Consider the following 21421-nt stretch of genomic DNA (forward strand, 5'->3'; position numbering starts at 1 on the left):
ATTAAGAGATTCAATAGAACATTTATTTCCCCCACATGAGAAAATACTGTTTGAGACAGGTTATTTGGCGAGTAGATAAAATCTGCAGTTTGTACAAGCTTAAAATTTCTCTCGGCTCCATCTTATAAACAGATACTAGAGCTCAACATTTTCTACAATAAATACAAGGCTTTGTGCTCAACGGTGCAAAAACAGGGAAATGTTTTTACTTTCTAACAGTTTGCAAACAAACGTCCTCACTACAGCGTTTTCATATTAAAAGCTCAACAAACCTGAACCATCAAGTCACAAAGCCCGTCTTCTCATAAAACCCTAGTCAATAGTTTATCTTAAATAAGACATCTGATTCAATTCTTCAACCAATATATAATTTAATTATCTCTATCTCTCTGCGGTCCATAAATAAATTACATTTCTGCGTATCAAAAATTCTGTATATTTAACCATAGACAACTGGCTGTGAATCATACATAAACTGTATGTATACACCTTACATCGAAGACAATCTGATGTTGAAGACAAGCGGATACACACTGCAGCAAGTCAGTAATTTGATTTCCTCTCTTTTTCGTTTACAAATATGTACAGAAGAGATCTAGTTTCTTCATACATCCAGATGACTGAATTCACGATAAACAAGACTCAAATTAAATAAGATGTTGTATGACAAAAACAAAATGAACCTATATACATGACGTTTCTTTACAATATACAAGAAGTGGTCTGTAAAACTTTAAAAAGTAAAAAGCTATCGTAAGAAAATGGCAGTGATTCATTCATACGTTTATACACACACACTCGCTAGCTGATTCACTGACTCATTCGTATTAACTGAATCATTGTCAGAAAACAGACTCCCGGTTCCATGTCTCTTCAACAACAAGCCTGTGGATGGGCCAGACTCAAAACCACCAGATTTAAAGTGACACAAGTTTAAAAATCGCACACACTCACATTGACGTTCAATAAAAATCCCCCCCAAACCCTAAAGGGGACAAAACTTTGAAACTAACAATTTCATGGCTGCCACTCCTTGTCATTGGAAAGAAATGAGGGTGCATCTTAGAAACAGACTGCATCCCATGTGCGTCCCTGCTTAGAAATGCAGCGCACGATTCTGGGCATGACTGAGCGACTCTGCCCTTTAAATTGTACCCTACAAGTCCGGTAGAGGGAGTGGTTTGGGACACAGCTGCCTGTGTGAGTGGTATTTAAGCAGTAGTGATGAAAAGGGGTATTTAAATGTGCTGAGGCTGGCGGGCTCTAAAGGTAGTTGGAGCCAACGAAGCCTCGGTCTTCTCGTACTCGGCTGAGGTGGATCATGGCTCGGTCGTAGGCCACCTGCACGGATTTCCGGATACTGGTCTTTCTGCCCTCCATTAGACGCAGTTTGTCCACCGTGTCATCTGCTCCCAGTGGCAGCAGCTTCTCCCGCGGTAACCACTGCCTGCAACAGAGCAGAGAGTCATCACTCAGAGAAACACACAGATTACAGCTCTCTGATCTGCTGTCAAGGTATGATTCATGTTGTTATGATGGAGCACATCAGGAATACACTGATAGTCTACACTAATAACTGAAGATCATTATTTCAGCAGTTACCAGACTATTTACAGTAGTTAAAGGCTAAGCACCAGTGATATGAAAGTGTCAACAAATAAATACAGTGGAATTTGAGTTCCTAACTTGTGTTTATTGATAGTCAGAAAACATGTTATTTCTTACTAATTCAAGGATTAAGGTTTAAAAGACCGTTGGTCCCCGTCCCCCCCCCCCAACGGTGTTGGGAAACTCTAATAGGTGTCTTGCCTGTGACGTAGATGGTGGACAACAACTCTAGAAGTTGCACTTAATTTAATGCAAAATGACGAAAAGGTGTGTTGTTTTTGGCTGCAATCATTCAATGTACAGTGGGACATCTGTGAACAAATGGCCCAAAGATCCCAAAATATCCAGAAAATGGACTAAATTTGTCAACTTTAAACGGGCACTTTGGAAAGGACCATCCGCTCACTCCGTTATCTGTAGCTCATTTCACTGGCGCTTTTCCAACAATATGGGCATGTAAGGACACCAACGAAAGGTGTTCAAGAGCCTCTGTAACATGGAGGTAAACAGGGTAAGGACACTCACTTCGCCTGTTTTAGTTGGTGTTAGTTAACGTTAGCTTGACTCGCTAAACTCGGTGGCTCAGATTATACTCGGCTACGTAGCTGCATTACGGAGGTTTATAGTGTCGGATGAATTCGAGTTCGACTTCGATCACATTTACAAGAATAACGGTACCTCTAAATTTGAGTTTAGCTTATTGCTAGGCTATTGTCATGAATAATGTTGGTTATTTAGCTAGATACTGTCATAACAGTCAGTCATAACGGTGTTTCACCACGGCGTTGTTCAGCTGTTGTCCACCAGTGACGTCACGGTTGCGTTCAAGAATTTCCGTAGCGAGCTCGGGTTTTTCCGTCAATTTAATAAAATTGTCAGTTTTAAAGCAAATTAAGCTGTTATTTTCATTTTAATTCATATTTATATCTGTCAGTAACTAAAATAATGTGAAATATTCATGGAGGTCCATTAAGTGGTGCTTGGCCTTTAAAATGCATATTTTCATTGAAATAAACTGGATTTTACCAAATGTTATAAAGGCACAGTAGATTTATGCACTGCATATGTACAGTTAATCACGTATCCTACAATTAAAAATGGCCTTTTTGGAAAAAATGGATTTTTAAAGACTTTAGGGGGGGAAAAGGCCTTATGTTATTTGCAGCAAATGAGCACAGTTCATGGAACATAACTCTGAAGCAGGAAAGAAACACTCCCCTGGGGTCCTTAAACACAATTCACTGTCCATAGTGAAATGTCAATGTTAAGAACTTCACTGGCTAAAACAAAATCAATTAATCAACTGGCTCAGAGCAACAGCACCATCTCCTGGGTATTTTTAACCCTTGCTCTGTACTGGACTCACATAACACAACTTCACACAATGTTTTACTTGAAGCTCACACAGTTTCCTGAAATAATTCAGCAATTTTTACACTTATTGATTACTTGTGTCACACAACACAGTGTATAATTTTGTTTCATGTTTATAAAACACACACACACACATACAGGGGTTAGACAATGAAACTGAAACACCTGTCATTGTAGTGTGGGAGGTGTCATGGCTGAATTGGAGCAGCCTGGTGGCCAATCTTCATTAACTCCACATTGCACCAGTAAGACCATGTGCATCCAATGGTTCAAACATTGTGTCCTGAAGGCGGTGCCGTGTATCAGGACGACAATGCACCAATACACACAGCGAGACTGGTGAAAGACTGGTTTGATGAACATGAAAGTGAAGTTGAACATCTCCCATGGCCTGCACAGTCACCAGATCTAAATATTATTGAGCCACTTTGGGGTGTTTTGGAGGAGAGAGTCAGGAAACGTTTTCCTCCACCAGCATCACGTAGAGACCTGGCCACTATCCTGCAAGAAGAATGGCTTACCATCCCTCTGACCACTGTGCAGGACTTGTATATGTCATTCCCAAGACGAACTGACGCTGTATCGGCCGCAAAAGGAGGCCCTACACCATACTAATAAATTATTGTGGTCTAAAACCAGATGTTTCAGTTTCATTGTCCAACCCCTGTATTAACCAGGGGTTAACTGTATTAACTCCTTAAGTAATCCATTCGTTGCCATTTCTCGTCAGCAGCTTCTATGCACTGTTCTTACCAGGTACGCTTATTGTCAAAGAAGAGGACAAGGAAAAGTCTCTCCCCAGCCTCCTCCTGCCTCTGCTCCCCAAGCCTCAGCACGCCCGCAGGGGGAACGGGGATAGGCACTCCATTATGCAGCAGACCCTCCTCTGGCATCTCGGGGTCTATGATCTATGGCAAAGAAAACACAGCTTTAAAACTAAAACCTTAACATAGGCTCAAGCTTAATCTGGGTGTGGGAGTCTATTTATTGACACTAGGATTAATTTGAATTCGGAAAACGGAATTTACAAGTGCTCAGTCTAAAGGGCCGTAGCAATGCATCTTAAAACTGTGAGACAAACGTGAAAATGTGAATTTTGGATCATCAACACGCTGTTCAGTGCTTGAAACCAACTAGCACCAACTCACGTCTTACACCGCAATCCTTCTACCCCCTGCTCTAATCTCATTACTAAATTATGTAAGTGGACATGGTCATTCATTTGCTGCATTTATATATTGCTCCAGATATCACGGGAATACTGAATCATGAACTCAGGACTGCGGTTTCAGTGTAACAAACTAGGTACACAAGGTTCCTGGTACACAGAAGATCAAAAAGTTTCAGTGCTAGTGCGGTTTTTGTGTTCTCTCTCACCAGAGCTGGGTAGGACGGGTATCCTCTACACTTGGCCCACACCAGGTCCAGAGGCTCAAGTTCAACATCACTTTCTATAGACATCATATCCACTGAGAATAAAAAGAACACAGCACACTTAGAAATATTAAAATCATAATTTGTTGTTAACCTATTATCATCACAAAGCCCATATCCTTCACAGTGCCCTGAAGTCGACTTGTACGATCCGTAATGTTTTAACAGAAAACATTCTTTTTCATATGATCCATTTCAAACTTTGTTATCACGTGAATTAAATAGTTTTTAAATAACTCTGATTGGCTGCTCAATAAAATGAAGATGAAACCCTTCTTATGACATCAGCATGAAAGAGTGAATGAGTGCTGCAGTGAACATATGTGACTGAGCTTTTTTTTTAAATAACAGTTACACAAAAGAAATTTCCCAAACATAGTTCCCAAAACAGGTTTTTATGTGCTCCTTGTTTCCCTTGATGCTGGCATTTTAAAGGCTAAGCACCAGCGATATGAAAGTGTCAAACAAATAAATACAGTGGAGTTTGAGTTCCTAACTTGTGTTTATTGATCGTCAGAAAACATGTTATTTCTTACTAATTCAAGGAATAAGGTTTAAAAGACCGTTGGTCCCCCCCCCAACGGTGTTCGGAAACTCTAATAGGCGTCTTGCCTGTGACGTAGATGGTGGACAACAACTCTAGAAGCTGCACTTAATTTAATGCAAAATGACGAAAAGGTGTGTTGTTTTTGGCTGCAATCATTCAATGTACAGTGGGACATCTGTGCACAAATGGCCCAAAGATCCCAAAATATCCAGAAAATGGACTACATTTGTCCACTTTAAACGGGCACTTTGGAAAGGACCATCCGCTCACTCCGTTATCTGTAGCTCATTTCACTGGCGCTTTTCCAACAATATGGGCATGTAAGGACACCAACGAAAGGTGTTCAAGAGCCTCTGTAACATGGAGGTAAACAGGGTAAGGACACTCACTTCGCCTGTTTTAGTTGGTGTTAGTTAACGTTAGCTTGACTCGCTAAACTCGGTGGCTCAGATTATACTCGGCTACGTAGCTGCATTACGGAGGTTTATAGTGTCGGATGAATTCGAGTTCGACTTCGATCACATTTACAAGAATAACGGTACCTCTAAATTTGAGTTTAGCTTATTGCTAGGCTATTGTCATGAATAATGTTGGTTATTTAGCTAGATACTGTCATAACAGTCAGTCATAACGGTGTTTTACCGCGGCGTTGTTCAGCTGTTGTCCACCAGTGACGTCACGGTCGCGTTCAAGAATTTCCGTAGCGAGCTCGGGTTTTTCCGTCAATTTAATAAAATTGTCAGTTTTAAAGCAAATTAAGCTGCTATTTTTATTTTAATTCATACTTATATCTGTCAGTAACTACAATAATGTGGAATATTCATGGAGGTCCATTAAGTGGTGCTCAGCCTTTAATGTCTGTCAGTAGTTATTTCTCCTACCTGGGCCAGTGTAGTCCGAATCTCCATTAACAGTCTCTAAGAAAGGTACTTTGGATAGTGCAGGTTTTCCACGGCTTTTTTTTGGTGGCAAGATGCTGAAAAATTTTTTTAAAGTACATCCACTATTAATCCCTGTCCACAATCTATAATTGGAATCAAATTACATTTAATGTGCTTAAGGTCTAAGTAGTAATGTTTTTCTCTTACATTTCCTTCTTGAGGATGGGTGAGGGGCTGGTGTCAGAGTCTGAGCCGCCATCTTTGTGCTTTTTGAATCCGTTTGTAAGGGCTGTGAATAGAAATGTACATATTTAGAGATGAGTAAGGCTTCAGGACATAATGAATGTCCAGACCACAACTCCTATTAAACTATGACTCAGTATTTGCCAAATGACTAAAGGAAAGCCACATTCTACAGCTTTTATATTATAGCGCGGTCAACGTTAACACGTTTTTAAGCATGTTTTAAATCAGGAAAATTAAACTTGGGTTTTCGGACTTTGTTGTTTGATGTTAAGGCTCTCCCTGAAACTTTTATTTATTAAGAAATTCTAAATGAAACATATATGTATGTATTATAAAATATTACAATTAAACACAAGCCATTGGGATGCCAAATTTTTGATGATATAAACTAGTTACAAAATAATTATTCATGGAAAGAAGTTGGTGTTTTAAAAACAAAAACTAATTTTTATTTATAAAACACCTGACTGAACTAAACTGTCAATTTTAGCAGAAGCCTTTTTCTGGTCTTTGCTGGACACAGACCCTTCCATCAATAATCAAGCAACAAGGACCCTGGTCTAAATTTTTCTGTCTGTGTCAAACAGTAAAAACAGAAGCAGTGTTTGTTATACGGTCCTGGACATGCACCTCTAACTGAATCCGTGCACTCATTTCAGTAGCACATACCCAAGTCATTTCAAAACCCAATAACTGTAAGAGGATCTGTCTTTACCACATTCTATTGAGCGGGGTGGGGTCCTCTCCTGTTCTCGGTCAGGACTAGTGCTGCAACTGCGAGCACATTGATTGGCTGGCGTGAGTAAGGGTGGCGGCGTTGACGGTCTTGATGTCTGAGCTGTTGTCTCTGTGTTTGTAGTTAGAGGCATGGTGGTAGTAGTGCTGTTGCAGCTGAGAGACAGTGGAGGCGCTTTGCTCTCTCCACTGCTCCCATTCTGCAGCTGATTGTCTTTCTCGCGCTGTAGCTTGGCTCCGTTTTTAGCTTTTCTAAAGAGGACGGAGGTCCGGCGGCCCACTCCTCCAGAGATGGGTCGTGTGGGGGATTGAGTGGCTGAAATGCCGTTAAGCAGCTTTCCCTCGCTAGGGGACAAAACTGGGGGAGTGTCTTTCTCTCTGTTCTGAGAAACATGTGACTCTGGCTCTGCATCCTGCCTCTCGCCACTCAGTTTGAGGGCTTCAGAAGGGCAGGCTGAAGAGTTCTTTGGGTCAACAGTCATTGGCCTGAGGGTGGGGGGGTCCTGGTGGGTTTCTCCAGGAAGAGGGGATAAGGCTAGGCCTGAGGGCTCCAGGGTTGGAGGAGGTGTGGATTTACAATCATCTATAATAAAAAAAAAACAGACAGTCAATTGGTGTGTTTACATGTACTTAATAAAACGTGGTACTTTACGAATTCTTCATCTGTACAGAATGGTAAAAGCACTTCACAATGTGTGTCAGAAATGGCTCTGTTTGATTAAGCCTAGAAACCTAAAAGAAATCATGGCATGAATAATCAGATAACTGCAGAAATCTGATTAAGATCATATTATTAAATGCATATAAACAAAGGCTTTCTGGTGCTCATTAAACACCATGAAATCCAGAGCATGTAACCAACATCCAAGACTGATCTTGTAGTCTGTAGTTGTGAACACTTTCCAAATGGTGGACACTAAATTAAAATTCCATATACAGTGGAACCTCTACCTACGAACTTGATCCGTTCCGTGACCCGGTTCGTAAGCAGAAAAGTTTGTTTCTCGAGTCATTTTTCCCCATTTAAAATAATGGAAAAGCAATTAATGCGTTCCAGCCCCCACCCCGAAAGTCACCCTTTTTGGACTGATATACGTTTACAATACTCTCAAATTAGTAAAACAATACATGTAGCGTTACTAAAAATAAAAGAGAAATACAGTGGTAACAGTAAGTAAAAGTAAAGTAAAGTAAGTAAAAAAGAAATAATAAAGTTTTAAGTGGTTACACATCGCTACCTTGAAGACGTGACGACTGGCTGGAGGAGTAACGCAGGCACTGGCTGTATGACGGGAGGTGGGGGTGGGTGGAATAACGGAGAGTAGGCGAGTGAATGTGGGGAGACGAAGCGTAGATACGGCTTAACTTAGCACACATTTCGATATCTGCTATTTACACTAATGCTAAATTGCTAAAGCTACAATTTGCTAATCTTAAACGCTCACTCAAGTCTGGGGGCGCTGGGAGACTCGCCTATTGGGGTCAGTGGTCATTTCCAGCCGCCGGCTCGGTGGAGCCTCTGGTTCGTTTCTAGAGTCATGGTTCGTTGGTGGAGGCGAAAAATATTCAAATGCCCAGTTCGTATCTTGGAAAGTTCGTAAGTAGAGGTTCCACTGTATATATATATATATATATCCTCTTTTTTCCTGATGCTGTAAAATTAATAACTTCATGATGTTTGACTTGAAATTGAAGTGTATCTTTTGAATTTTGTAAAGTAATGTATAATCTCACCTTTGTCTGAGGATGACGACAGGTTGTTTTCAGTGTCCATCTCTTTCTCATCTTCATCCTCATCTTCATTCTCATCTTCTTCTTTCATGTCTCCGTTGGAGAGGTGAGAGTTGCGGCGGTAACGGACGTTGTTGATCTCTTTTCGCAGAAGCCGTATGCGGCGTGTTCGGGCCCCACTTGAACGCATGGACGTCACCACATCCAGTTTGTCCAGCAGTTCCTTCAGCTGATTCTCTGCTGACATGTGCAGCCGGTTTTCGGGGTCCAGCAGCGTGTCCACTGCAGAACACACAGAAACATGCACAAAGATTAGTGAATAAACAGGATACTGATACACAAATATAACTGTTTTGAGTTTGTAAACTAAGGCCTTTCGGACACCATGCAAAATCTGAATTCACCTTTAAATGCCTGCGTGCCCCTAGTTAATGTACTAAGTGAAAATTAGTGAATGATAATCTTATTTCCACCTAGCCTTTGATGGTCACTAACCATCCTCCAGTGTGCAGCGGTAGTAGTCATTCTTGTGCGGAGATTCCGCAAGGTGCATTCCTGTGTCTGGGTCCAGTCCTATGTTCTGAGCCTGTCTGTGTGCGTGACGCAGGATAGCGCCCCCTAGCTCCCGCAGACGCACAGCAGCCCGATGGAACATTGTGTCTTTAGCATTGTAGAGAAGGCAGTTAGAGATCATGAGGTTAAAATCCTCCTCCAGCTCAGAGAGAGAGCGATATTTGTGTGCATCCAGCTTGGACTTCATGGTGGTGAAGTCCATGGGTTTAGAGATGAACTCCAGGTAATCTGGAACCTAAGAAAGACGGAGAGTATGAATATCAGAGAAGTAAAAACAGAATAACCACTGCAAGGAAATTACTCTTTTAATTTTGATTTTCAAATTGCAATAGTCTAAAATTAACTATGTTAAACTATATTAAAATCACAGAAACAGGCTCTGCTTTTTTCTGGACCCGATATTAGAGAGAAAGAAAGTTCACATTTTTTTGTAATAAATTTATCCTGATATAGCATATATGCTCTCGGTGTCACATCCAGAAGCTTCTACTGAGCTGATCAATTGGAGGTGTGGTCATTAGTATACAATAACCACACCCAAGACAAGAAGTGCGCACACACACACACACTACAAACTGCACACACACATATATACATTTATACACACACACACACACACATACATATATATATATGAAAAATATGTTGATTCAAAATTTCACAGTGTCAACAAATCCCAAAAAAGTTTGGACAAGTAGCAATAAGTGGATGGAAAAAGGAAATTGAGCATATAACAAACAGCTGGAAGACCAATTAACACTAAATTGACAACATGATTGGGTATAAAAAGAGCTTCTCAGAGTGTCAGTGTCTCTCTGAAGCCAAGATGGTCAGAGGATCACCAATTCCACCATTGTTGCGCAGAAAGATAGTGCAGCAATACCAGAGTGGTGTTACCCAGCGTAAAATAGCAAAGACTTTTAAATTATCATCATCAACCATGGGCGGCACGGTGATGCAGCAGGTAGGTGTCACAGTCACACAGCTCCAGGGACCTGGAGGTTGTGGGTTCGATTCCCGCTCCATGTGACTGTCTGTGAGGAGTGTGGTGTGTTCTCCCTGTGTCCGTGTGGGTTTCCTCCGGGTGACTGTCTGTGAGGAGTTGGTGTGTTCTCCCTGTGTCCGTGTGGGTTTCCTCCGGGTGCTCCGGTTTCCTCCCACAGTCCAAAAACACACGTTGGTAGGTGGATTGGCGACTCAAAAGTGTCCGTAGGTGTGAGTGTGTGAGTGAGTGTGTGTGTCTGCGTTTGCCTTGTGAAGGACTGGCGCCCCCTCCAGGGTGTATTCCCGCCTTGCGCCCAATGATTCCAGGTAGGCTCTGGACCCACTGCGACCCTGAACTGGATAATGGTTACAGTTAATGAATGAATGAATCATCAACCGTGCATAACATCATCAAAAGATCTAGAGAATCTGGAACAATGCTGTGCGTAAGGGTCAAGGCCGTAAAACTCTACTGGATGCTCGTGATCTCCGGGCCCTTAAACGTCACTGCACCTCGAACAGGAATGCCACCGTCAAGGAAACAACAGAATGAGCTCAGGAATACTTCCAGAAAGCATTGTCAGTGAACACAATCCACTGTGCCATCCGCCGTCGCCAGCTGAAACTCTACAGTGCAAAGAGGAAGCCACACTGGGCCAGGGGGCTTTTAAAATGGAGTGTGGCAAAATGGAAGACTGTTCTGTGGTCAGATGGGTCACGATTTGAAGTTCTTTATGGAACACTGGGACGCCATGTCATCCGGACCAGAGAGGACAAGGATAACCCAAGTTGTTATCAACGCTCCGTTCAGAAGCCTGCATCACTGATGGTATGGGGTTGCATGAGTGCTTGTGGCATGGGCAGCTTGCATGTCTGGAAAGGCACCATTAATGCAGCAAACTATTTTTAGGTTCTAGAACAACATATGCTCCCATCTAGACATCATCTCTTTCAGGGAAGACCCTGCATTTTTCAACAAGATAATGCCAGACCACATTCTGCAGCAATCACATCATCATGGCTACGTAGGAGAAGGATCCGGGGACTGAAATGGCAGCCTGCAGTCCAGATCTTTCACCTATAGAGAACATTTGGCGCATCATAAAGAGGAAGGTGCGACAAAGAAGGCCCAAGACGATTGAACAGTTAGAGGCCTGTATTAGACATGAATGGGAGAGCATTTCTATTTCTAAACTTGAGAAACTGCTCTCCTCTGTCCCCAGACGTCTGTTGAGTGTTGTAAGAAGAAGGGGGGATGCCACACAGTGGTAAAAAATGGCCTTGTCCCAACTTTTTTGGGATTTGTTGATGCCATGAAATTTTGAATCAACATTTTTCCTTTAAAATGTTACAGTTAATCAGATTAAACTTTTGATCTGTCATCTATTATGAATAAAATACTGACATTTGCCATCTCCACATCATTGCATTCAGTTTTTAATCACAATTTGTTTGTTTTTGGAATCCAGTTTGTAATTCAAGTAATAACGTTTGGTATGCCTTTGACATAGATGGTGGACAACAACTGTAGAAGCTGCACTTAATTTAATGCAAAATGATGAAAAGGTGTGTTGTTTTTGGCTGCAATCATTCAATGTACAGTGGGACATCTGTGAACAAATGGCCCAAAGATCCCAAAATATCCAGAAAATGGACTAAATTTGTCAACTTTAAACGGGCACTTTGGAAAGGACCATCCGCTCACTCCGTTATCTGTAGCTCATTTCACTGGCGCTTTTCCAACAATATGGGCATGTAAGGACACCAACGAAAGGTGTTCAAGAGCCTCTGTAACATGGAGGTAAACAGGGTAAGGACACTCACTTCGCCTGTTTTAGTTGGTGTTAGTTAACGTTAGCTTGACTCGCTAAACTCGGTGGCTCAGATTATACTCGGCTACGTAGCTGCATTACGGAGGTTTATAGTGTCGGATGAATTCGAGTTCGACTTCGATCACATTTACAAGAATAACGGTACCTCTACATTTGAGTTTAGCTTATTGCTAGGCTATTGTCATGAATAATGTTGGTTATTTAGCTAGCTAGATACTGTCATAACAGTCAGTCATAACGGTGTTTTACCGCGGCGTTGTTCAGCTGTTGTCCACCAGTGACGTCACGGTCGCGTTCAATAATTTCCGTAGCGAGCTCGGGTTTTTCCGTCAATTTAATAAAATTGTCGGTTTTTAAGCAAATTAAGCAGCTGTTTTCATTTTAATTCATACTTATATCTGTCAGTAACTAAAATAATGTGAAATATTCATGGATCCCTGCATAAGGGCAGGGACTCTTCTTTCACTGTGGTCAGTACCTCTTTCAGACTGACAGGCTGTGCAAAGATTTGCGCCGTGTCTTTCTCCTGCAGCTGATCAAGGGTGGAGCGCTGCAGCATTAGAGCTGGAGTCAACTGCAGCTCCATCACAGCCTGGTGTATTTTCACCTACAAGACACAGAACAGGACAAGGTGAGGACAGGGTCCAGTTCTGCTGTTCCTAAGTTCAAGCATTGTAAGTTAACATCATGTGAGTGTGTGCGCTTAACAATAATATGTTTTTATCTTTAGGCTCAAGGGAATTCCAAGACATAACCTTAACTGCAAAGAACTCAGAAGTATTAGATTTCTAGGCCAGTAAGGTCATGAAGCAGATGTTCTGCAGTGTTTCTGAACGTTAATCTGTCTGATTCATTTTGAAACAAGCAAGTGCAGCAGTCAAAGTGACTGGTCAAAATGATACTCGTTCTTTATTGTGTTCTTCAGTTGCTATAAAATTAAATGTTCATATATGTTATGGGTTCAGAACTATGTATATTTTCTTCAATAACACTGACAGAATAACTATAGCCAGACTAGTAAATCAATAACTACAACCATGAATTTTTGACATATGTAAAATTCATAGCAGAGGGCCCTCTCCGCTCCTCTTTCACCTCTCATTGCTCTCGAACAGCTCAACATAGTATTTCACACACTGAGTGCAAACTATGTCCTTGGCACTACGATAAAATAACTTGATTATCTAAGTATATATATTCCATGACACCAAACAATGGCCACTATAGGCTTGCAGGAACAGGATGAAACAAATAAACAATTATAAACTGCTTGAGCCAATAATGAATTGAGAAACATATTAAAATGTGAATATGTAAATTGTTTATAGGATCAACTGCGATAGAAAGAAGCTAAACGACACCCAGCACTATCTGATTGTACTCTAGTGATGAAAAAAGGGCAGCTCTTTCCTTTGAGTTTAAGCAAGTACAACAATGCTGCAGGACCAGAAGTATCAAGGAAAGGTGTGGTGAGCTGAGAGCTCTTCTAGAAATGGTACCACTGACATACAAAGAACTACTACAATGGGAAGCTATCCAAAAAAAATGAGATCAGGCTAATCTTAAAAAAAAAGTTAATAAACAGCATTTGATCCAGCATCGAAACTAATGCAATTATTAGTGTCTCTGTTAATTATATTAAAAAAAAAATCTTTACCTGCTCCCGCTTTAGTTTCTCTCTCTTGCGAATGAGCTCCACCAGAAGCCGTGCTCTTTCTAGGTCATGACGCAACTTTTGCCAGTATTTGAGCTCTTCTCTGATAGCGCTCACCTTTTCGTCTGGCTCAGCCTGTCTCACACACACAAACGGCAGAAAATCCGAAGGATAAGTGCATGTACAAGACATAACAACATCATGTATGAACACTGTTCTTGGTAACTTTAAAATCCAAAGGAACTCTTATAAATGACCTTTTCCCATTTCATTTCAAAATCAGTGTGCTGGAGTACACAGCTAAAAAAGTCCAAGACCAGTGTTGGACCACAGAACACTTTATAACAACTGAACAAACGAACAACTGCAAAAATGGACAAACAAACTCAGCTTTACAGTGTGACTGCAACAAAGATACTGAACAACAAACCTGATCGGCACTCTTCTGGGCCTGGAGATGGGAGTGTAACCGGCGAATGAGAGGCACTCCGTTTCGTGACTGACGCTTCAGTAACCAATAATTGTGCAATCTCTGCATAAAATAATTCTTTTTTTGAATGATAATTCCTTTAAAAACTTTGTTCAACCTGTGGAAAACAGTAATGAAAAAGGTAGTGAAAAGTTGAAAATAATAAATCTGCTTATATAATATATCTGACAGAAGTTATAGGGTGTATATAGTTTGAAAACTACACACAGGAACACATCATGATGAGCAATTCTTAACCTTGCTCCTGGAGTACTACCTACTCAGCAGCATTTCACTGTTGTCCATGTGGAGATTGTTGCCATTTTTCTCCTTAATTGCAAAACTAAATATGGTTTATTAGGTTTATCTATTCCAACATGACACAGTATAATTATACAGCACATTGTCTGGCTCATGTCATATTCAAGCACTTCAGTTCTCTCTGTTCTGTTTACGTTCAGACGCAGCACGTCTTTTTAGGTGGAACGGTATGTTGGAGGAGAAAGATGGCTGTTGTTTTACGTGGCTGATGTTGAACTTGCTGAAGTTTTTATTCACTGTTTGAAACATAAGCTCAACTCAAGTTCTAATTCAGAGTGTGTAAATACCTAAATAATTTGGAACAGCTAAAATAAGTCAAAATTACCCAACTATGAAGCAGGAATAAAACAACATCCTTATCCCTTTTTTTATGATTTTAAATATTTGGTCTTTGAGCTGTTTTTCTGCGATGAGCAGAATGAGAAAGCCTAGCATCTCTGACTGAGCCACTTTATTTTTTTACTTTGTTTAAAGACGCCAGGGCTTCGTAAACACATTAGACAGGTTTTTCACCGTAAAAACAGACTGGAGAGCTAGCAGGTGATGAGGAAATATCAATTTTACAATCGTGTATGTCACCTTTAATCTCTCAAGTATGAGGTTTAAAGTATAAATCACTTAATTAATAAATCACAAAATTAATAAAGTAATGTAAATTAATTTAGCATTCATATTCTAAAGTAAAAAAAAAACCAATTTATAAAAATCAACCATTCATTCATTAATTGTCTGTAGATGCTTATCCAGTTCAGGGTCGTGGTGATTTTGGAACTGGGCACAACACTGGGACACACCCTGGATGGGCCACCAGTCCATCACAGGGCACAAATTCAAAGTTCATTTGGCTATAAAAGAATTAGACATAAAAATCATAACTGGGTGGATTCGAGCCCTACTGTCTGTGAGGACTGGTGTGTTCTCCCAGTGTCTGTGTTGGTTTCCTCCGGGTGTTCCAGTTTCCTCCCACGATCCAAAAACACCTGTTGGTAGGTGGATTGGCGACTCAAAATTGTCCCCATGTATGAATGTGTGAGTGAATGTGTAAGTGTGTGTCGCCCTGCACAGGACTGGCGCCCCCTCCAGGGTGTGTTCCCACTCTGTGCTCAGTGATGGCGGGTAGGCTCAGGACCCAGCGCGACCATGAACTGGATTAGTGATTTCAGATAATGAATGAATGAATTAATCATAAATGGTGAATCAAAATCTGTTCAGCAACAAGGTTTTAAAATGTTTCTAAACGTGGGTGCAGATTTAATTTTTTAAATTGCAGGGCTTATATCTCGACCTTCAAGAGCGTTTGATCCTTGTCGGAAGCAGTGTTACAATATGAGTGAATAAACAATGTCACAGTAACCACATTGTTATACTCGATTATTTTCTGTAACGTGGTTTGGAACGTGAGGTATATGTATTTTATTTAAAACTGTTTCACAACAGACACATGGGTCACCATTTGTATCCACAAAAGGCAGGTGAGGCTACAGGTTTTCATTTCAATTTAAGCAGGAGCTCTTTATGAATCCGACTGATGACCCCTGCATTAAACAACCAGGGTTCAATAATGTTATGATACTGACCAAGTTGGTTTAGCGAAACAGAATGATGAAAACTTCTGTCAATCAATATTTAACTTCCATTCACGGTCACGGTTATGCATGTATTAGTAAATGGGAGAGCTTGTTCTAATCTAGTCTGCTGACTGACTGTGTAAATTACATTCTGTAATCGTGTTATTCATGTCAGCGCTTCTTGATTAGTCTGCAGTCTGTGGGCACCAGTAAATATCCTCACTTTCAGCACCTCTCCGATTTAAGTCACAATAATTCTTGGGTAATAAATAATACAGGTAAACAGAATGTGGTAATTGCTATTATTATTTATGACAAAAACATTACAATACTGAGCTAGGGCTTAGATTAGGGCTGTCGCGGGGAACGATGTTCCTGTGCTGTGGCTCAAAACTGTGATATATGGCATGACCTGCCCAAATGACTTAATTTATTCTGATTCTAGTGCTACACTCCTAACTGTCACCTGAAACTGGCTTGAACCCTTCTGAGGCTGCTCCTCGACTTGGTGCTGCTGGAGGCAGTTGGGCTTTGATAGCTGGATGATAGGTAGCTAGATGGGATCTCAAATTCGCGTTTCCCCATTTCACAGTGACCTTTCTGGCACAGATTTTGCATATTGCCTCATTTAAATTGGCTGGCTCTCCCTTTTCATTTGGTTGAAATGCTCCCAAACGTACAAAGATGCATTTGGTTTTGTGGCTAGGTTTGCGGCCGTTGTGTCCAGTTTATAAAAGGAAGACTGGCACTTAGCCATTCAGCCGCAGCGTTTCAGATGTGAAAGTTAGGAAAAACTACATTCATCACACACGGTAAAGGATAAAACAAGAAAGACCATGCAAAAAAAGAGAAAACCCTATACATCACGGTGGTGGACGATTGCTTGCCATTCCGTGTGGTTGGCTGGTCGATACTGCAGTATTACCGTATTGCGGTTAGTGCCACAGCCCTAGCTTAGATGAGTACAAAAAAAACAACAAAATATTCCTGACAGGGGTACTCCAGGACCACGGATGGAAGTCTCACTGTCATAATCATCAGTATGCAGACATGAGGAGCAGAAAGCCTGTGGATGCTGGGGTACTACTCACCTATGTGAAGGTATCTGTGGCACAGTAATCAAAGGTGTTGCCACTTTTTTGGATGTTACTTCTGGACTCTTCTTCCCCTTCTTCTTCACATTAACCTCCTTCTTATTGCTCCGTCTTGACTTCTTCAGCTCGGGCGTCTGGACATATGCGCTTCTTCCCCTGCTGGCCCGTCCACCCACCACCCTCCCCCCAGTCTCCTCGTCATCAGAACCCTCTTTGTTCGTTGGCGAATGCACCTCGCAATATGCAGTCTTTTTGACGGAAAATGTCGTCCCATTCACTGTCGTCTCCCGCACTGGTTCGATTTTCATGAAGAGTCCTGCCCTCTGGGCACAGGTGACATGAAAAGCCGTGTAGCAGTTGGCCTTGTGGCACTGGATGGACGCCCCACACCCCTTCTGCTTGCACAGGTAACATGTCAGCTTCCACCTGGCAGGAGGAATGTTGTCTACTCCCTCCACGGGCTCCAAAAAGACAGTGTTAGCAAAACACACCTCAGGGATCCAGATAGCGCAAACTACATGCGCCCAACGTCCGTCACTGGTCTGTTTGAACGCTCCACCCCTGTTGGGACACAGCACACAGTCCACAGGCCGGGAAGGAGACTGTAGGCAGCAGCGGCACAGCCACTGACCCTCTGGGATATAGGGCACCCCATAGCATTCCTGGTGCACAGCCAAATTACAAATATCACAGAAGAGTATAACGTTGCTATTGAGGCACTCGTCGTCCAGGCAGACGCAGCAGAAAGCATCTTCGTCAATGGAGCTCTGTGAAGGTGCCTGGCTCCTTGACTCCAGGAATGACTGCTTCTCTAAGCGGTCCATCAGCAGCTCAAAGGTGTCCGCAGAAACAAGCGGCTGACCACTGGACACCCGTTTTTCGTTTACCATCTCCAGCCAGGCCACATCCTCCTCATCCATGTCGTACTCTCCATCATTCTCCAGCTCCTCTGGAGACTTCTCTATATAGCGGTAGTAAGCTGTAGGTAGAGGGGGAGCCTCAATGGGTGAATAAGATTCCAACTCCCGGAAGGTAGGCTCAGGTAAAGGGCAGTGGTTACTGTGCCAGTTCTGCTGCGAGTGAGACTGTCCATGTGAATTTGAGCAGTGGTTCTGTGAGGAAGTGTATGCATTCTTAGAGTCTTTCTTTTTGTTTTTATTGCTGACAGATCTGCGGCTGGGGCTTGCCACGCTGGTTGCAGATGCCTGCTCGCTGTTCTCTTTGTTGCTGTTGCACTCTGCGATGTCCTGCGCTGTCATCTCATCCTCTGTGATGATGGCCAGAGGGTCGAAGATGCTGATCCGGTGCAGTCGGCCATCCAGGTCCACCTCCACCATCTTCTGGGCCTGGGCATAGGTCAGGGTTTCTCGAGTTGGTGAAACCTTGAGTCTGTAGGGGGACGGGGAGCGGGGCTGAACTGGCCCCCGACCTCCACCAACTTGGGGAGCGGCATTGTTTTTTCTGCCGCCCGGACCCCCGGACAGAGCACCCCTCCGGCGTGGCTTTCTCATGGACACCTTTACCACGTAGCCACACTGAGCCTGGACCTACAGTCACACAAAGAATACAAAATATATATATATATATATAAATATTCAAAGTAGAAATGCTCAAAATTCACCAAACAATAAGCTTAGTATTTGTATGGGGTATGGTATGGTGGGACAGGCAGGTGAAATTTTGATTAACTGGTTTCTCCCTGCCTGTGGTTGCCTAGCAACCTAACAATAACAAAAACAAACAAACCCCGAAATCTCAGAAGCAAAGAAATGTTATTACATTTCAATATATGATTTTTTATCAATTAAATAGTATAGCATGGCCAACGTAGCATATAATGTGGCCAGATATGTTAACAAGGTTTTGAATTGATTGGAACTGAGAATTCCAGGGGGACTAAAGGTTAGTTTAAAAAAAAACAAAATCTAACGTCAACATGTGATCTGAATTAATTAATTATTAATTAAACAACAGGCAGACCCATTTAATTAACTTCATTTCCAGTCAAATTTTCCAAAATGGGGATAATGGTGTTAAAAATACACAAATTAAAATAAGTTTCTAACTTAGACCTCCAAATCTTTTGGTTAGATAAAAAATACACATATCTTTGAGAAAGAAGAGAAACTCAAGTTCCACACTTGCTTTAGGATCTAAACAATTCCAGTTGTTTGAGTCCTTCTTTCCACCGGTAGAAGACATTTGAACACCATGGATATGAAAGAATGTGTAAATGTAAGATGCCCCAAAATAAAAACAAAAACAAAACAAACAACCAAAAAACTGCCAACCAATCAAAGCAGCTTCCGCCCTAGTATCCAGACCTCAACAACTCTGAAAGTGTTTGAGATTTCTTGTATTGTGAAAATCAGTAAACACAACCAACTTCTGAGACTGAACTTTGGAGGTGTGAAAAGATACTTACGATTGTTTTTGGTCAAAATTCAAGGCAAGTGTCTTTGCAAGAATGGAAGCTGTAATAAAGGCAACTGGCAAATATTTTACAGCTATTTGTTGCTAAAGACGACTTATTTACAACTTACAACGTGTATTTGAACACAAAATATGAAATAAATGAGGGGTGGCCTCTTGACTTTTGCACACTACACACCATCAGGAGGATAGGCTAGCTAGGTATTAGCAGACTGGGATTAGAACAGGTCCAAAGGAATAGGAATAACATTAGATTTAACCACATGAGAACGTATAAGTGCAAATGTGACTAAATGACAAATATCACTGATCTAGCATTTAGAAAGTTCACAGCCTCACTGAATATTATAGCTGCTGTAGAGTGCTTTCAAGAAAGCTGGATTCGTCAGTTTACCAATGACAATACTCAACATTGGGCTTTAATTATCAGGATAAACTGAAATCCTGCTTTCTGGAATAGTGCTCTGGAATAGAGGCCACCTAAAACTGCCATAATTACTTCTACAAACTGCCACTTCTAAACAGGCGGCCCTAAAATGCAGAAATGTAGAGGTAGCTATTCAGAACTATAACTGTAAGAGCAGTGATTTAGTTAAAGCGCTCTCCTGAGTGTTTTTATTTTTGCTCTCTGGGGGCGGGACTTTGATATTATGCTTAAGGCCTTCGGCATTTCACGCTTTAATCGGTTAACTCGTGGCTGTTTGCAGTGTCTGACGTGAGGATGTGGCAGAGTGATACTGTGGTATTGAATTCACCGCGAACTTTGATCGGCACATGAAGAAATAGTAGTTATTTAAAGTTGTTTAACGTTGCTCCGCCGAGCGAAGCTACCGCCGACAAACAAGTCGGGGAAGTTTTCTTTCTCTTCAACGGCCGGCCTACACTTCAGCAGCCAATCAGCGAGTTCGGAACACGAACCGAACTCCATCTCGTCCAATCAGCGGCGAGCTGAGCGGATAAAGCGTTCGGTTACGCGTCCTCATTTCTAGAACGAAATGTCAGCCATGTTAACAGCTCCCCCCGAACTTCAGACCGTAGTCACAGCGGCGGGTCATGGGTTTCCTCTTATAACCGTCAATAAAAAGCACTGTCAGTGTCCAGTGTGTAAAGTTACAGTAAAGTACAGCATTGTTGGTTACAAACGCCGCTGAAAATAAACTATCCTTAGCTTCCTTTGGTAGCTATGTTGCTAACTTAGCTGTAGCATTCAAGCAACAAACTCCAACGTTAAACCGTTCATTTAGGGCTTAACGTTCGCTTGTCGCTAGCTACTGTTCACGGTAGAATCTTTCGACTTAAATATACGTATATTAATGTCATGGCCATATGTATAGTACGTCCCTAGCAAGTAAACAAAAAGTATTACCTTGGTTTAAACCCGCAAACTCAAGTGTGAACCTCTCCGCCGAAGAGCCTCGCCAAGTTAGCCTCGCATAGGCGCCTTTCCACCCTGAAAAGCCGGTCAAATTCGCGGATACAAAGCAATTCGCCTCCGGCCCCTCTCACCCGTTCATGATAGATTCGTACAAAGGTCTTCGCAAGAAGCCGGAGGCATTTCCCTGCCTCTCTTTCTAATAGTTCGCAACTTCACGTCAGTGTCCCGTTAACGTTACTTTGGCTAACGTTAGCTGGCTATTTTCAGCTACGAAATGTACCGACGTTGCCTAGCCAGATAGCAGCTCGCTGATACAGAGGGAGAGAGCGGGGCTTGCGGTGGAGATAGCGAGAACACGCCCCTTCGGAGAAAAAGAGAAAGAGCAGGCCACAGTCTGTCGGCTTTTCGCCTACAAAATCACGTAACAACTCGTTTATTTAACGCTTGATGGACAACACACTTGCAAAGGTCTTCTCTATGGAATGGAGACCCAGTTGCAGTGGTTTGTGCTGATGGTAAATGTGCATCCTGCCCTTTCCCACATCGTACTCCCTCCTCAACT

The 21421-nt window shown here is 42.0% G+C and overlaps 1 protein-coding gene across 3 annotated transcripts; it reads right to left on the reverse strand.

Annotated features, from left to right (window-relative positions):
- Positions 1-11: 11 nt before the first annotated feature.
- brpf3b (bromodomain and PHD finger containing, 3b) lies at positions 12-21421 on the reverse strand. Of its 3 annotated transcripts, none has more exons than XM_066643810.1 (13): positions 20851-21421; positions 17049-18598; positions 14030-14186; positions 13603-13734; positions 12424-12552; positions 9052-9364; positions 8560-8838; positions 6806-7408; positions 6052-6133; positions 5845-5939; positions 4360-4451; positions 3736-3890; positions 12-1443 (listed from the first exon to the last, which is right to left on the reverse strand). In XM_066643810.1, exons 2-13 carry the CDS (start codon positions 18560-18562, stop codon positions 1380-1382), a joined length of 3615 nt encoding a protein of 1204 aa, XP_066499907.1. In that variant the 5' UTR covers positions 18563-18598; positions 20851-21421; the 3' UTR covers positions 12-1379. The 3 variants fall into 3 exon arrangements, with proteins under 3 accessions (XP_066499907.1, XP_066499905.1, XP_066499906.1); XM_066643808.1 differs by having other exon boundaries at positions 12-1447; XM_066643809.1 differs by lacking the exon at positions 20851-21421 and adding an exon at positions 19477-19726 and having other exon boundaries at positions 12-1447.

The sequence above is a fragment of the Hoplias malabaricus genome, chromosome 14, assembly GCF_029633855.1.
Source record: "Hoplias malabaricus isolate fHopMal1 chromosome 14, fHopMal1.hap1, whole genome shotgun sequence".
Lineage (NCBI taxonomy): Eukaryota > Metazoa > Chordata > Actinopteri > Characiformes > Erythrinidae > Hoplias > Hoplias malabaricus.